Source organism: Neoarius graeffei, chromosome 26, assembly GCF_027579695.1.
Source record: "Neoarius graeffei isolate fNeoGra1 chromosome 26, fNeoGra1.pri, whole genome shotgun sequence".
NCBI lineage: Eukaryota > Metazoa > Chordata > Actinopteri > Siluriformes > Ariidae > Neoarius > Neoarius graeffei.
In genome coordinates, this window is record NC_083594.1 from 25596756 (window position 1) to 25615223 (window position 18468).

The window sequence follows — 18468 nt, forward strand, 5'->3', positions numbered from 1 at the left end:
GCGCATTTGTTGCAACAAATACAATTATCTTACAGACTGAACATAGCTGCATGCCACAACTAAAGCTAAGCAGATTGATTCACTTACCATGTGGGCTAACATTCAAGCAGCAGCAGTGAAACCTTCATAACAAAGTATCCACTGCCATGGGATTTTTCTTTTGCTTAAAGTGAGCAAAGCACTACCGAGTGCCAAATGTGGGTACAAAGTACCCGGCATGCAACCTGTAATAGTGCTCTCTGTCCAGATTTGATCCATCAAACTTATGAGTAAAATATTGAAGGCAGATATTAGCTGATGCCCCAATTAAATTTTATTTTATTCTACATCAAACCATACCACATATTTAAATATGCCCCAAGCCACCACAATTATTGAGGTCATGGTCTCCCACAAAAAAAAATCCAACACGTTGAAACATGCTGTACAGTCAGGTTCCACAAATGCCAAAAATTTTAAATATCCCACCATCTGCTACAAAGAGTATTTGAAAAATGTCAAGGACAGCTGAGCAGGCCATTGCAGATTGTGATGTCTTAAAGTTGCATTAACCCTTCTCAGTAGGTCAGATTTGTAATCACAGAACAACATTTCACTCAATAAAATAAACACCACCTCAGGTGATGGACAGCAACATTTACTATAAATATCAGATATTTATAATGACATTATTTTCTTCCTTATCTGCTACTGAGGAAGGACACGCTGCAACTTTACAACAGATATAATTTAGTATTGGATTACTTTACCCCAAACATGTTCAATATGGTGCATGCTCTACTTTGAAGACAGCACAGGAGGGGGGAAAAAGAGGCAGATACATGTTACTTTTTATTTTCATACAAGTATTGAAATACACAACGTATTTGATGTGTATGATGTGTTTAAAAAAAAAAAGGAGTCTAGATTAGTTTAACTAGGATGAATGAGAAAGAGAAGTTCCAAATGAACATTATATAATTTCAGTAAACTTGAAGAGCTCTAATTGGGAAGAATTTGACTATTTCTATTTGTTAGATTTTCCAGACTACAATTTTTATTTTTTTGCCATCTAGTTGGTGCTGCTTAAAAAAGTGAACTGCTTGCAGGTAGCATGCCAATTTGTCAGAGCTTTTACGGTAGGCAGGGTACTCTAGCAATTATGGTAGTTTGCAGCTGAAGGTGCAAAAGAATGATTTACTGAAAAGAACGATATAAACAAACATTGTGTTCTATAGATTCCCTTTATTACAATACAGATTCCCAATATTAAGTTTTCAGCTTGAGAAACAAAACAGCTCTGACCTATGGCACTAAACACCAAACTGGATCAGCTAACCTGGAATCGCTGAAGTGACTCTTTACAGGCGTCTTATAATCTACAGGGCCTTATTGTCCAGAAAACGTAGTACCTAATGTGTGGCTTTCAAATGAGATGATTATCCCAGTTTTACTTACTAACAACCAAGGAGTACAAGGTGTGTATTTTCAGAAAGATAAGAATTTATAAAACTATGAATACCTGGTGCAGATGGAGGAGTGGGAGAAGAAGGACAAGTAGGTGGAGAACTAGCCCCTGAACCTGGAAAATAGAAACATAGGTAAAAGCACTTGCTTTGACTGACACGTCCATTCAGAAACCATGCTTTTACAAACCGCTCTACAAGCTGGACCATACTGGAACTGGCTTAAGGAGTGTTATTTTATTTAGAACCAATCTGGTTGGTAGATCATGTTCAGCATATACTCTATTCGGATGGGATTAATTTTACATGAGGAGGTGGGGTAATGCAATTATTACCAGTGTATCCCTGGGAATCACTGTCTAAATCATGTTTCCGTCTCTGGAAAGGTTATACCATCTTTTATATACTATGGCAAGAACTACTGTTTGTAGAAATAACCCCAGGTAATATACAATCCGGTCCATAAGTATTTGGACAGTGACACAACTTTCGTAATTGTCTCTGTACATTACCAGAATGGATTTGAAATGAAGCCATCAAGAGTAATTGAAATGTAGACTTTCAGCTTTACTTCAAGGTGTGTAACAAAAATATTGCATTAACCATAAAGAATTACAGGATTTAAAACATAGTCCCTCCATTTTCATAAGCTCAAAAGTAAATGGACAAGCTAACAATTATAAATATAAGCATATTTTTTAATACTTGAATACAAATCCTTTGCAGTCGATGACTGCCTTAAGTCTGGAACCCATGGACATTACCAAATGCTGGATTTCCTGCATTGAAAAGCTTTGCCAGGACTTTACTGCAGCCACCTTCAGTTGCTGCTTTTTTGTGGGTCTTTCTGCCTTCAGTTTTGACTTTAGTAACTGAAAAGGATGCTCAACTGGGTTGACTGACTCTGCCATTTAAGAACATTCCATTTCTTTGCCTTAAAGTCCTCTTGGGTTACTTTCATGGTATGTTTTGGGTCATTATCCATCTGTGCGGTGAAGTACCAGCCTATCGGTTTTGCAGCATTTGACTGAATCTGAGCAGAAAGTATAGCTCTATGTACTTCAGAATTCATCTTGCTGCTTCTATCAGCACACAGATAATCAATAAATACCACTGAGCCAGTTCCACAGTTTAACAGATGATGCTTTGGCTCATGAGCCCTTCCTTTTTTGTCCATACACTTTTCTTTCCATCATTCTGGGACAAGTTAATCTTGCTTTCACCTGTCCAAAGAATCTTGTTCCAGAACTGGGCAGACTTTCTAGCAAAGTCTATTCTGGCCATTCTGTTTGAGTGTTACCAGTGGTTTACAACTTCAGGTAAACCCTCTGTATTTACATTCATGAAAGCATCTTTTGATTGTAGATTTTGACAATGATGGGCCTACCTCCTTAAGAGTGTTCTTGACTTGGCTAGATGTTCTGAAGGGGTTATTCTTCACCAAAGAAAGAATTCTACGATTATCCACTTTAGTTGCCTTCCATAGTCTTCAAGGCCTTTTGGCCTCCCTCATTTGCACCAACCACTCTTTGGACCACACATTGAGATTTTCCATGATCAGCTACCAAATGCAAATTTAAAACCTGACATCAACTCCAGACCTTTTATCTCCTTAATTTGCCATGAAATGGCTCACCAGTTGATTGTCCGATTACTTTTGAGCCTATGAAAATGGAGGGACTGTAGAAAATGGATGCAATTCCTAAATGCAATACTGTTAAAAGCCTTGAAATAATTCAAAAGGCATTCCATTCACCAGTCAAAAGTTTGGATACACCTTCTAATTCAGTGTTTTTTTTCTTTATTTTTACTGAATAAAAGCCACTCTGTGTCTTAAAGCAATGATGGATTTAATTTCTTTCTTAGTTGAGCGGTTCATAACATAATATGGATTATTGCAGTTGTGAAAAATGGCTTTTTACTGTAATTTTATTATTTACTATTTGATCTCTAACATTTAAGAAGGCAAGAAATTGCACTAATTAACTTTTGACGAGGCACACTTGTTAATTGAAAAGCATTCCAGGTGACTACTTCATGAAGTAATTACTAACTACTAAGAAATAATAAGGAGGACTTCTCTGTCATTATCTAATCTAATAACATTAAGATAATGTCAATAGAGTGCAAAGCGTCAAGGTAAACAGTGGCTACTCTGAAAAATCTGAAATATAAAACATCTTTAACCCTTTTTTGTTTATCGCATGCTCCGTACATTATTTCATCATGCTGATATCTTAAATATTGTTATACAATGTAGAAAATAGTGAAAATACAGAAAAACCTATGGATGAGTAGGTTTGTCTAAACTCTTGACCAGTATAGTACACATTGCAAAAAATAAAGGATGATTAGCTGAAGTGAAAAGTTAGCCTATAGATGAAGAGAAAATAAAATGGTGGTGAAAACCGATTGTTCCAAACAGAGACGAGTGCAAAGTGTGTTCATTTTGGGAGGAGGTCATGTCTAATCATCTGTTATGTTCTAAGGATAAAATATATACCATTTGACACACTGGTGAAGGCATTAAATGAAGTAAATTAACTTAATAAAAAGACTATGCAACTGACTTACCAGAGTTGTTGTTGTATTTGACAGAGAAGTCCTCCTCATTTTCATAAGCAGATTGTCTAGATTTCTGAGGGTAACAAAAAGCAAAATATCTGCAATGTATATACATTTCCATTCACCATCCAAATTTTTAACTGAACACTAGTAGCTGTTTGAATGTGCGAGTACCTTTCTGGCAAGGATCTTCCTCTTCCTTTTCTCCTCCTCAGAGCCATGGTGGGACTGTGCCCGTGTCAGCCTCCTGTGCTGCTGAACCTGCACAGAGAAAACCACCAGTGCCAGTGTTCTGGTTAACACTAATAAGACCCAACAATCAGTTATTTGTAATTAAATGTGCTGCACATCATGTAAAATTAAAAGTCCATAATGCACTAACCGCTCTCTGTTCCTCTTGGAGACGCTTTTCCAAACACTCTTTGGATAATTTCAATGCCTCTTTCAATTTGGAGGTGATCTATATTTTTGGGATGAAAAACATACGATAAATGGACATTATAATTTTATCATCAGTTTATAACTTAGGCAGCCAATGTGGCTTGGATAAAACTAGGGTAATATGATTTAGCTTTTTTTTTTTTTTCCCCAGCACCAACTGGGTGGCCAATGGCCCAATTTTGAGGTCATGAAAGAATAAACTAGCTTCTCAGCATCATGTCTTAGAATGTCTTATTTTGGCTGGAATGCTATTGCACTTAAATGGGAATCAAATGACAAGGGTCATCCCAAATTCATCTTTAAGCTCGAGAATGAAATCAGCAACCTTATTGTTAGCAGACTTCTAACAGCAATACTTCCATTTTAAGATTTCTCTCTAACCAAACTTATGTCTTTTCTCCCATTGTGCTTAACTCCTGAATCTGGCCGATTCGTAATATGTAGTAATCTCTGCAGTACCAGTGTACAGCTAACTGCTTCTTGATTTGCCTTGCATAAAACTGGAATTCTAATGCAACCTTAATCAGTATAACCTGATTCTCACAGACACTGGATTAGGGTTTCTGAAAAAGTAACTGAGTGTAAACAACAAATCTGGTTAACGTAAAGCATCATCAACAAACACTATGAAGCCTTTCTGCTTACAAAAACACAAGAATACACTACAGCAGACTAATATAGTTGTGTTATATTGCAAATCCTTAACATGCTTACATATACATTTACTATTATTTAGATAGATATTTTTCGTGTGGTGTATCTTTCTAATGTCAGTGTCTCTACTGTACTGAAAATACATGCAAATTTTGAACAGCAACAGAGTCAGGTTGTCCGTAATTGTATACCTACAATGTGCACCTATGTTTGTACATGTAAGGAATAAAACATAGCAGGGAGTGCTGTTCTAAGAATCACTAACAGGGGGTGTGTCCCAAATTATTTTCTAACATCACAGTGATCTGCCAATAATTCCAATTTTTCGTTCATTAATAAACAATACATTGTACTTTAACAAATTATAGTCACATTTAATGTTCTAGAACATTCATGAGACAAGTTAGTTCCTGTTATCACTTGTTATAGCAGCTATAAACAGTTGTTCTCTCACCAGCCTGTCTTTTTCCCCCCTCTGTCTATAGTTAATAAAACAACGTTTAGCAAGTCATGCTACCAAGAAACATGCAAAGTTCTCCGTCCTAAAGACTATCCCATGCCAAAAAAAAAAAAAAAAAAATACATGTTACACAGCGACACTGGAGACTCCTTCCACAAATGTGAAATAACTTTTCCTTATACAATCCCAATTCCAAAAAAGTCGGGACACAGTGTAAACTGTAAATAAAAACAAAATGCTAAAATTTGCAAATCATGGAAACCCTATGTTAAATTGAAAATAGTACAAAGACAAAATATCAAATGTTAAAATGAGAAATTTTATTGTTTTTTGAAAAATATATGCTCATTTTGAATTTGAGGTCAACACATTTCAGAAAAGTTGGGACAGGGGCATGTTTACTACTGTGTTGCATCACCTCTACTTTTAATAACACGCTAAACATTTGGGAACTGAGGAGACCATTTGCTGTAATTTTGGAAGAGAAAGGCTGTCCCATTCTTGCCCGATATACAATCAGTTGCTCAATAGTTCAGGGCCTCCTTTGTCGTATTTTGTGCTTCATAATTCGCCAGACATTTTAAATAGGAGGCAGGTCTGGACTGCAGGCAGGCCACTTTAGCACCTGGACTCTTTTACTACAGAGCCATACAGCTTTAATATGTGCAAAGAGCAGCTTGTCACTGTCTTGCTGAAAGAAGGATGACCTTCCCTGAAGATGATGTCTGGATGGCAGCATATTGCTCTGAAACGTGTATATATCATTCAGCATCTGCCTTCCCAGATGTACAAGCTACCCATGTCATGTGCACTAATGCACCCTCATACCATCACAGATGTTGGCTTTTGAACTGTGTACTGATGAGCTGGATCGTCCCTCTCCTCTTTAGCCTGGAGTACATAGTGTCCATGATTTTCTAAAAAGAAATTTCTACTTTTGATTTGTCAAACCTCGGGACAATTTTCCACTTCACCTCAGTCCATCGTAAAAGAGCTCAGGCCCAGAGAAGGTGGCGGTGTTTCTGGATATTGTTTATATCTGGTTTTAACTTGCATTTGTGGATGCAGTAATGAACTGTGTTCACAGACAGTGGTTTTATGAAGTGTTTCTGAGCCCATACAGTAATTTCCACGACAGACACATGTCTGCTTTTAATGCAGCGTTGCCTGAGGGCCTGAAGATCACAGGCATTCAATGTCAGTGTGGCAGCGGGGGCGTGGTCAAGCATCGGTCTGTGACCGGAGGGCGGAGTCAGGGAAGGTAAGTGGCAGAATCACTGTACCTGATGTTTATTAACATGTGTTTGTGTGTCTTCCCCAGTGACCGCGCCCTATTTAAAGAGAGAGAGAGAGCAGAGGAGGAGAGCTCTCTCCCGAACCAGACAACTTGTGTGTGTGCACGTGCGTGGCTGGAGAGTATTGCAACTGAAAAGTGCAAAATAAAAGAGTTTTGTGAACTCAGTTCTGGCCTGCTGTCCTTCTGTGCTCCTCCCACTCATACGAACTGTCACAGTCAGTTTTTAGCCAATTGTCTCTTGTATACAGAGATTTCTCCAGATTCTCTGAATCTTTTAATGATATTATGAACCATAGTTGATGTGATCCCCAAATTCTTTTCAATTTTACATTGGGGAACGTTATTCTTAAATTGTTGCACTGTTTGTCCACTCAGTCTTTCACAGAGCGCTGAACCCCTCCCCATCTTTACTTCTGAAAGACAGCCTTTCTAGGATGCTCTTTTTATACCCAATCATGTTATTGACTTGTTGCCAATTAACCAAATAAGGTTTTGGGGTAGTTTTTTTTTTTTAAGCATTATACAACTTTTTCAATCTTTTGTATGGACATCAAATTCAAAATGAGCATGTATTTTTCAAAAAACAAAATCTCAGTTTCAACATTTGAAATGTCTTTGTACTATTTTCAATGAAATATAGGGTTTCCATGATTTCCAAATCTTCACATTCTGTTTTTATTTACGTTTCGCAGTGTCCCAATTTTTTTTGCAATTTGGGTTGTACAACACTTCACTACATCAATGATTTATATGGTTCTCTTTGTTAAATCACGTTTTTAATCTGTTTATTAATAGTCTTAGGTTATATGGAGCATCCACCATACAAATCCATGTGAACAAAGTGTTACTATAGAAATTAAAACATATTTGATCCACCGAAATAATAAAAGCCCTGTGATTTTCCTTGCAGCTGGTTAGTACCATTATTATTTCTGTTAAAGCTGCTGGTGAAAGAAAATTAAAATCAATACTTTCTGACTAATTTGATTAGAGAATTGAACAGTGATGTGGTATAAATAACATTCAAGTGCAGTACCAGTCAAAAGTTTGGACACACCTACTTATTCATAGGGTTTTTCTATATTTTGCCTACAACCCCAAATCAGAAAAAGTTGTCAATATGGAAAATGCAACTTAAAAAAAAAATAAATAAAACCCCCCGGTAACTTCTAAATCTACTTTGACTTGTATTTCATTGAAGACAGTATGGACCCAAGATATTTCATTTTTTGTCTGGTCAACTTCCTTTCATTTGTTAATATTCCTGCATATCAGGCCTGCCAGACATTCCCAAAAAAGTTGGGATGGGGCAATTTAGGGCTAGTAATGAGGTAAAAGAATTAAATAATGTGATTTGAAACCGGTGATATCAATAGGTGTCTTATGATTTGGTACAAAATCTGTATCCAGGAAAGGCTTCATCTTTGAGGAGCAAAGATGGGCTGCAAATCTCCAGTTTGTCAACAAATGCATGAGAAAATTATTGAAATGTTTAAAATCAATATTCCTCAAAGATGACTCGGAAGGGATTTGGATATTTTACCCTCTATGATGCATAATATTGTTAAACGATTCAAGCAATCTGGAGGAATTTCAGTGCATAAAAAGGCACAAGCCTAAGCTGAACACCCATGATCTCTGATCACACAGATGGCACTGCATCTGGACCAAAGACGAAAAGGACCATCCAGACTAATCAGAAATACGCCCAAAAGCCAGGGTCTGTCATGGTATGGGGCAGGCTTGTAGTACTCAAGTCCAGGACTCTGACTTGAGTCTGACTCGTGCCTTAAATTTAAGGACTCGTGACTCGACTCGGACTTGAGCACTGATGACTTGGACTCATGCATGAACTGCATTAGGACTCAGAAAATGGAGATGAGGACTCGGCTCATTTATTTATTTTGTAACATGCCATAATAATTTGGCATAAGATATTTATATCTACATTAATTTTGTAGCAGAGCCCTATAGGCATAGAGTGTGGATACGTAAAGAAACCCTTCAAGTTGTTTTCTGATGGTTTCGGTCCTGTGCGTGCATGCCTGCCATGATATGAAACCCAACAGCTGAATAGTGAGTAACCCCATCGAGTTGTTTTCTGATGGTTTCAGTCCTGTGCATGCGTGCCTGACACCACAGGAAACCCAACAACTTGTGAAGTGAGTAGTGAAGTAGAGTAGTAGTCGGGACAGTATAGTAGTGAGTAACTTGTCGCTGTTGTCACCTGACGTTTTGTACAACATAAGGAAACAGTATAGTAACTATAACGGTAAAGAAATTTAAAAAAAAAAAAAAAGAGTCTGGCTATAAGAAAATTCTACAACCCAGAAACAGATGGGAGCTCCACTTTTAGGCAGTGCCTAAATCTATATATTACAAATTTCGTGTAAGAGTGTCACACCTGTGCACTCTGGCACGTGCATCAGATAGACACTTGGGTGCACTCCAGACAGCATGCGCACCAAGCAGGCTCTCGCATGCGTGTGCCGTAAACGACTCATACCTGCACAGGATTAAGGCAGAAACAGCACACTGATATAAAAACTGTGAAAACACACTTTGCAAAGCATTGAGTTGCATTGCTGACACATTACTGAGCCTTTTTTCCTTGTTTGGTTTCCTGATCCCTGATTTCCTGTTTCTCGTCTTTGATTCTGCCTAGTCTACAGTAGCTTGTTTGTGCCTCGCTCGACCTATTGCCTGTTTCATCGTTTTACGATTTTGCCTGCCATTCTGGATTGTTTACCTGTCTTCACTTGCATTAATTCACACACCTTCTGCACTTACATCCGTCTCCTAACCATCTCTGACAGAATACTTTGCACTCCCTAACAAAGAGAATGCAATTCACCTGTTCAGGAACAAACTAATGTTAATGACGCGAAAACAGCCACCATCAGACGGTATGGTTGGAGTGTTGGACTCGACTCAGACTCTAATCAAATTTTTTTTTTTTTAATGACACTGACTTGAACACTGGGGACTCGAGACTGGACTCGGGGTTTAGTGACTCAACTACAACACTGGTATGGGGTTGTGTCAGTGCCCTTGAGAAAGGTAACTTACACTTCTGTGATGGCAGCATTAATGCAAAAAAGTACACTGAGATTTGGAGCAATAGATTCTGTCTTCAAGACGATGTCTTTTCCAGGGATATTTCAACAAGACAATGCAAAACGACATTCTACACTCATTACAAAGGCATGGCTGTGGAAGGAGAGGGTGCATGTCCCCTCTGTCCTTAATAGAGAATGTGTGGTGAATTTTGAAAAAAATTTCAATGACGACCCCATACTGTTGCACACCTGTTTGCAGGAAGAATGAGACAAAATAACACCAGAAACACTTCATCACTTGGTGTCTTCAGTCCCTAAATATATTTTAAAATGTTATGAGAAGGAACGTAACATTATAAAGTGGTAAATGCTTTACCGGCCCAACTTTTTTTGAAATGTGTTGCAAGAATTAAAATTGAAATGGTGTTTATTTAAAAAAGGAATCATGAGATACATCATCAAATAAATGTGCTGCCATGTTGTTCTGAATACAATACTGATCAAAGATTTATAAATAATCATTATTTTCAAGTTTGATTTCAACATACAGTGCCAACATTTTCTGCTTTGAGGTCACATTTTCTACATTGTAGAACAATGCTGAAGACATCAAAATTAAAATAATGTATGGAACATATATGGAATTATGTGGTAAACAACAACAACAAAAAAAGTGCTAAAACCAAATTTTTAAAAAATATTTTAGATTCTAGGGCGGCACGGTGGTGTAGTGGTTAGCGCTGTCGCCTCGCAGCAAGAAGGTCCGGGTTCGAGCCCCGTGGCCGGCGAGGGCCTTTCTGCGCGGAGTTTGCATGTTCTCCCCGTGTCCGCATGGGTTTCCTCCGGGTGCTCCGGTTTCCCCCACAGTCCAAAGACATGCAGGTTAGGTTAACTGGTGACTCTAAATTGACCGTAGGTGTGAATGAGAGTGTGAATGGTTGTCTGTGTCTATGTGTCAGCCCTGTGATGACCTGGCAACTTGTCTAGGGTGTACCCCGCCTTTCGCCCGTAGTCAGCTGGGATAGGCTCCAGCTTGCCTGCGACCCTGTAGAACAGGATAAAGCGGCTAGAGATAATGAGATGAGATTTTAGATTCTTCAAAGTAACCACCATTTACCTTGATTATGCTTTGCACACTATTGGCATTATCTTAACCAGCTTCATGAGGTAGTCACCTGGAATGCTTTTCAACTAACAGGTGTGCCTCGTCAAAAGGTAAATTAGTGCAATTTCTTGTCTTCTTAATGCGTTTGAGATCAAACAGTAAATAGTTAATAATAAAAATACAGTAAATAGCCCTATTCCACAATTGTAGTAATCCATATTATGTCAAGAACCGCTCAACTAAGTAAAGAGAAATGACATCCATCATTACTTTAAGACATGAAGTGTCTTAACTACTAAAAACAAAGAAAATAGGTACCCTATAGGTACATGTGGCTACTGCTTATAAATAAAACTGTTTTCTGATACCATGTCCATACTGCCTCTATGAGGCAGTAGCCACAAAAATACAAAACACTGAATTAGAAGGTGTCTCCAAACTTTTGATTGGTACTGTCTATACTCTTAAGTGTGCATGTTAAAAGTATAATTACCTTAAACTGAGCTCTCTCGGTGTTGAACAGCAGCACATCACTGAATAATCTGTGGGGAAAGAAAATCACACGTTTGTCATTTTCCAATGACAATTACACAACAGTGGCAGAACAATGCATTGCTACTCACGGTGTCTGCAAGAGTTGAGGAACTGTGGGCATTCCTGTTTTACATGCCTCAGTGGAAAGGATGGACTGGAGGACAGAGACTGAGAGAAACACAGACATGTGATCATCACACATTGCACGTATTTAGTTATTGACTTAAACAGCTAAAAAATTGAGTTAACAGTTTTTTTTTCCTGACTGACCAACTGAAGTGTAGGGCACAGAGGGGTACTGATCCACAGGAACAGCATCAGGAGGCCTGCCATATGTCATTTCATACAACAAGTGACCAAATGAGTAGGCATCAATGCTCTCTGTGGTCTGCATAATAAAACACACAAATGTTATACACAGGTTAGAAAAAAAGGGGCTGTACAGCACACTGCATGAAAATACAGAAAGAAATGTGTTTTTCCACTGGGTAGTGTTGCTGCAAGTCTTAGGGCGGCACAGTGTTGTAGTGGTTAGCACTGTCACCTCACAGCAAGAAAGTTCTGGGTTCGAGTCCAGCAGCCGGCAAGGGCCTTTCTGCATGTAGTTTGCATGTTCTCCCCGTGTCTGCGTGGGTTTCCTCCGGGTGCTCCGGTTTCCCCCACAGTCCAAAGGCGTGCAGGTAGGTTAACGTGGGGCAGCCTTGGGCTGAAGTGCCCTTGAGCAAGGTACCTAACCCCTGATTGCTCCCCGGGTGCTGTAGTATGGCTGCCCACTGCTCTGGGTGTGTGTGTGTGTGTGTGTGTGTGTGTGTTCACGGCTTCAGATGGGTTAAATGCAGAGGATGAATCTCACTATGCTTGAAGTGTGCATGTGACAAATAAAGGTTTCTTCTTCTTCATCAAACTTCATCTCCTGACTACAGGATAAAACATTAGACAACTGTGCCACTTGGAAAGCCAACAAGCAAACCTTGAATGAAGTGGTCAACCTTTTCATTCATAAGAGAAGAGCTAACAGCCAGAAATTCGGTCCCAAATATGGTGACTGCAACAGAAAACAAGAGTGCTCTGAGAGCACAATATCCCCCGCTGGCAACTATGCCATAACTCTGGTAAAATGTGACTGAATTGAACAAAATTGCAATTTGCATATTAACGATGTACAACAAAGAATCCTGTCAAGTTTCGTGAAATTCCTCCAAAAATTGTGAGAGGAGTTGATTTCAGAAGGTGAGTACCCTTCGCGGGACGGATGGACGGACAGACAGACAGACAGACAGACAGACAGACAGACAGACAGACATCGCCACGACATAATCCCCCTCCGGGCTTTTTGGCCAGCAGGGAATAAAAATTGTGAGGAAAATTGATTTCAGGAAACAAGCACACCTTGATGAAATTGCCAAAGTGCAATTTTGTTAATAATCAAGGGCATAACTCTGGTAAAATTTGCCCAAAAACTGAGAGGAGTTGATTTCAGAAGAACGTACACACTCATGAAATTGTCAAAGGACAAGTTATTTAATCAAGGATCAAAACTCAGGTAAAATTTTCACAAACGAAATGAACTTGCAATATGCGTATTACCGTCATATAACAAGGCCTTTTGCCAAGCTTCGAGAAATTCGTCCAAAAATTGAGAGAGGAGTTGATGTCAGAAGGCAAGCACACCTTCATGAAATTGTAAAAGTACAAGGTTGGTAATCAAGGGCCACAACTCTGGTAAAATGTGACCGAACTGAACAAAATAATATGCGAACTACCAACATACAACCCCGATTCCAAAAAAGTTGGGACAAAGTACAAATTGTAAATAAAAACGGAATGCAATGATGTGGAAGTTTCAAAATTCCATATTTTATTCAGAATAGAACATAGATGACATATCAAATGTTTAAAGTGAGAAAATATATCATTTAAATAGAAAAATTAGGTGATTTTAAATTTCATGACAACACATCTCAAAGCTGGGACAAGGCCATGTTTACCACTGTGAGACATCCCCTTTTCTCTTTACAACAGTCTGTAAACATCTGGGGACTGAGGAGACAAGTTGCTCAAGTTTAGGGATAGGAATGTGAACTCATTCTTGTCTAATGTAGGATTCTAGTTGCTCAACTGTCTTAGGTCTTTTTTGTCGTATCTTCCGTTTTATGATGCGCCAAATATTTTCTATGGGTGAAAGATCTGGACTGCAGGCTGGCCAGTTCAGTACCTGGACCCTTCTTCGACGCAGCCATGATGCTGTAATTGATGCGGTATGTGGTTTGGCATTGTCATGTTTGAAAATGCAAGGTCTTCCCTGAAAGAGACGTCATCTGGATGGGAGCACATGTTGCTCTAGAACCTGGATATACCTTTCAGCATTGATGGTGTCTTTCCAGATGTGTAAGCTACCCATGCCACACGCACTAATGCAGCCCCATACCATCAGAGATGCAGGCTTCTGAACTGAGCGCTGATAACTTGGGTTGTCCTTCTCTTCTTTAGTCCGAATGACACGGCGTCCCTGATTTCCATAAATAACTTCAAATTTTGATTCGTCTGACCACAGAACAGTTTTCCACTTTGCCACAGTCCATTTTAAATGAGCCTTGGCCCAGAGAAGACATCTGCGCTTCTGGATTAGGTTTAGATACGTCTGCTTCTTTGAAATATAGAGTTTTAGCTGGCAATGGCGGATGGCACGGTGAATTGTGTTCACCGATAATGTTCTCTGGAAATATTCCTGAGCCCATTTTGTGATTTCCAATACAGAAGCATGCCTGTATGTCAGGGGTCTTCAATCCTATCCACAAAGGGCCAGTGTGGCTGCAGGCTTTCATTCCAACCAAGCAGGAGCTACACCTGATTTCACTTGTTTAATCATTTCACCCTCGTCTCCAGTCAACAATCAAGTGAGCCTCCAATTTGGCTGTAATGAAAGCCTGCAGCTACGCCGGCCCTTTGCGGATAGGATTGAAGACCCCTGCTGTATGTGATGCAATGCCGTCTAAGGGCCCAAAGATCACGGGCACCCAGTATGGTTTTCCGGCCTTGACCCTTACGCACAGAGATTCTTCCAGATTCTCTGAATCTTTTGATGATATTATGCACTGTAGATGATGATGTGTTCAAACTCTTTGCAATTTTACACTGTCAAACTCCTTTCTGATATTGCTCCACTATTTGTCGGTGCAGAATTAGGGGGATTGGTGATCCTCTTCCCATCTTTACTTGAGAGCCACTGGCACTCCAATATGCTCTTATTATACCCAGTCATGTTAATGACCTATTGCCAATTGACCTAATGGAGTTGCAATTTGGTCCTCCAGCTGTTCCTTTTTTGTACCTTTAACTTTTCCAGCCTCTTATTGCCCCTGTCCCAACTTTTTTTGAGATGTGTTGCTGTCATGAAATTTCAAATGAGCCTATATTTGGCATGAAATCTCAAAATGTCTCACTTTCGACATTTGATATGTTGTCTATGTTCTATTGTGAATACAATATCAGTTTTTGAGATTTGTAAATTATTGCATTCCGTTTTTATTTACAATTTGTACTTTGTCCCAACTTTTTTGGAATCAGGGTTGTACATACAACAGTGCCTTTTGCCAAGTTTTGTGAAATTCCTCCAAAAATTGAGAGAGGAGTTGATTTCAGAAGGAAAACACATGCTCATGAAATTGTCAAAGTATAATTTTGTTAATCAAGGGCTGCAACTCTGGTAAAAGGTGATCCAATTTAACGAAATTACAATATGTGTACTACCGACATATAACAAAGAATTCTGCCAAGTTTCGTGAAATTCCTCCAAAAATTGTGAGGGGAGTTGATTCCAGAAGGTGAGCACCCTTCCTGGGACAGATGGACGGATGGATGGACAGACATTGCCACGACATAATCCCCTTTCGGCCACTGGGGGATAACCATGTGACCAATTGGAGTGCATTGGCTAAAAAAGTATTTGCATTTTTAAGGCAAGAAATAACTTGGAACCATACAAGTTATAAGTCATATAAATAATTTGATTTACTGATTCACTGTCAGCTAACTGATCCCACCCTTCAGCGCTGACATCACTGGTTCCTTGCCTCCAAACCATAATATTTTGATGACAGAATGGAACTGGCTTTCTTTGTTGTGGAAAAGAGAATAATGGTTATAGACTAGGCACTTGCTTGAGTATTGCGGCAGTGGGAAAGCTCCATGTAGTTACTCACTGTAAAATTATGTATTACAGACTGATTAAATTCTCATTCCAATAATTCCATAACCATTTATCATAACATTTGACAATATTGTAGAAAATACAATGTCAAAATTATTTCCCAGCCAATATGAGGGTTTTTTTTTTAAACAGAATATTTATACCCAACGCTCCTCCAAATCTGTCTAAAATAAGGCCGCCTATAAAACAGCTGTCCTTTTCCTGCTTTCTAAATTGGCCAGAGTTTATTCCAAAAGCACATATGCTGTCAACGAAAGCTGCCAAATTAAGCAGCCTAGCCCCAAAGGAAACACAGGAGTAGTGATATGAAATGAAGCAGGCTTGTAGTACTCGAGTCCAGGACTCCGACTCATGCCCTAATTTTAAGGATTCGTGACCTTGGACTCGAGCACTGACGACTCGGACTCATGTGTTAACTGCATTCGGACTCAGATTTTTTTCCTTTATTTTTTTGTAACATGCCATAATAATTTGGCATAAGATATTTATATCTACATTAATTTTTATATTAATTTCGTACAAGACAGTCACACCTGCGCATCTTGCCGCATGCACCTCTGGTGCGTGCCGGACAGCACACGGGCACCACAACCGGCACAGGATTAAGGCGCAATCAGCGTGCTTAAATAAAGACTGTGAAAACACACTTACTTCGTGAAGTATTGAGTTGTGTTGCTGACACATTACCAAGCCTTATTTCCTTGTTTGGTTTCCTGAGCTCTGATTTCCTGTTTCTCATCTTTGATTCTGCCGAATCTACGATAGCCTGTTTGTGCCTCGCTCGACCAATTGCCCATTTTACGATTTTGCCTGCCATTCTGGGGTAGGTTTCCCAATAACGTTGCCCTTTAGGGCTAAAGAGAGAGTTGAGAGACTCTCTTCAGCAACGGACGTCGTCTCTGTACATGGTTTTCCCGAACTCACTCGTCAGAAGGAGTCTTAATAGCAACATTACAAAGAGCTTCTTTGCAAAGTGCATCCTCGATACAGGCATGAGAAGTTGCGAAATCCAGTCCAGGAGGTCACATGGTGTTCGTTTTTCTTCCCCCAAAAAAACCCCAAAAAACAATGAAATGTAAAAGTGTTTAAAATATGTTAAAATATTGTATTGTCATTAAGCATTACATATATAATGCGGTTACTAAAAATTGAAACTATTTTACATTTTTGGGCAATTTTTTTTATTCCAAGCTTTTTTTTTTAATGAATGAATAAACGTTCACACAAAAGAATGAACAAATAATAAAGTAAATAACTAAGTAAATGTGTTCCTCGTGCCTGCTCATTTCACTGTTACTCAAACATACACTCAGGATTATTTCAACTGTTATCCACAGTGCCAAGTTGGCAAATGTTCTCCCTTGTGTACGCACGCCTGCACAGAGAGAGACAGAGAGAGGTTTTAATCTGTGTGTAGCCTAACTAAGGAGGTTGAATTGACCATTATTTTATATACACACACACGTATGTATGTACACACACACACACACACACACACACACTCTTTGACAAATGAGACAAAAATTTAACTTTTTAGCCATCATGGGAAATGCCATGTGTGGCGCAAACCCAACACCCTGAGAACACCATCCCTACAGTCAAGTCTGGTGGTGGCATCATCATACTGTGGGGATGTTTTTCACCTGCAGGGATAGGAAAGCTGGTCAGGACTGAAGGAAAGATGGATGGCACTAAATACAGGGCAATTCTGGAGGAAAACCTGTTTGAGTCAGCCAGAGGTTTGAGACTAGAATGAAGGTTCACGGTCTAACAGGACATTGACCCTAAACATACTGCTAAAGCTACACTGGAGTGGTTTAAAGGGAAACATTTAAATGTCTTGGAATGGCCTAATCAAAGCCCAGACCTTAATCCAATTGAGAATCTGTGGCATAACTTGAAGATTGCTGTACACCAACGCAACCCATCTAACTTGAAGGAGTTGGAGCAGTTTTGCCTTGAGGAGTGGGCAAAAATCCCAGTGGCTAGATGTGCTAAGTTACTAGAGACATACCCCAAGAGACTTGCAGCTGTAACCATAGCAAAAGGTCGCTCTATAAAGTATTAACTTTGGGGGTGTGAATACCTATGCGCACTCCAGATTTCTGTTTTTTTTTTTTCATTTGTTTGTGTCACAATATTTAACATAAATAAATAAATAAATAAATAAAGTGCTCCTTTAAAGTGGTAGGCATGTTGTGTAAATCAAATGGTGCTAACCCCCCAAAAATCCATTTTAATTCCAGCTTGTAATGCAACAAAACAGGACAAACACCAAGGGGGATAAATACTTTTGCAAGGCACTGTACATCCGTCTCCCAACCATCTCTGACAGAATACTTCACATTCCCTGATAAAGAGAATGCACATTCACCTGTTCATACGTCATGTTCAGGAACAAACTAATGTTAATGGCGCTAAAACAGCCACTGTCTTGGTGCAGTTGGAGTGTTGGACTCAATTCGGACTTGACTAATTTTTTTTAATGACTTGGACTTAAACACTGGGGACTCGAGACTGGACTCGAGGTTTAGTAACTTGACTACAACACTGAGATTAAAGTTTCCATTATACCAATCTTGTCCATGCGAAATATCGCAACATACTGTGTAAAGGATTATCAGGATGTACAAATATGAGTGTGTACTATATTTTAATAAAGTAACATAACCTACATTAAAGCGCTGTCGCCGCACAG

At 39.1% G+C, this 18468-nt stretch overlaps 1 protein-coding gene across 3 annotated transcripts in view; it reads right to left on the minus strand.

Moving 5' to 3' along the window:
* pxk (PX domain containing serine/threonine kinase) overlaps positions 1-18468 on the minus strand; it is an 87140-nt gene that overhangs the window by 14103 nt on the left and 54569 nt on the right. The window contains exons 11-18 of one of the 3 annotated variants that reach the window (XM_060910063.1): positions 11831-11948; positions 11650-11728; positions 11520-11568; positions 4393-4470; positions 4185-4271; positions 4020-4083; positions 1502-1561; positions 750-777 (exon numbers count right to left, since the gene is read on the minus strand). In XM_060910063.1, coding sequence (XP_060766046.1) covers positions 761-777; positions 1502-1561; positions 4020-4083; positions 4185-4271; positions 4393-4470; positions 11520-11568; positions 11650-11728; positions 11831-11948 — 552 coding nt within the window. In that variant the 3' untranslated portion in view covers positions 750-760. Of the gene's footprint in view, positions 1-749; positions 781-1501; positions 1562-4019; positions 4084-4184; positions 4272-4392; positions 4471-11519; positions 11569-11649; positions 11729-11830; positions 11949-18468 lie in introns of all 3 variants that reach the window. The other 2 variants (XM_060910062.1, XM_060910061.1) reach the window with 2 other exon arrangements.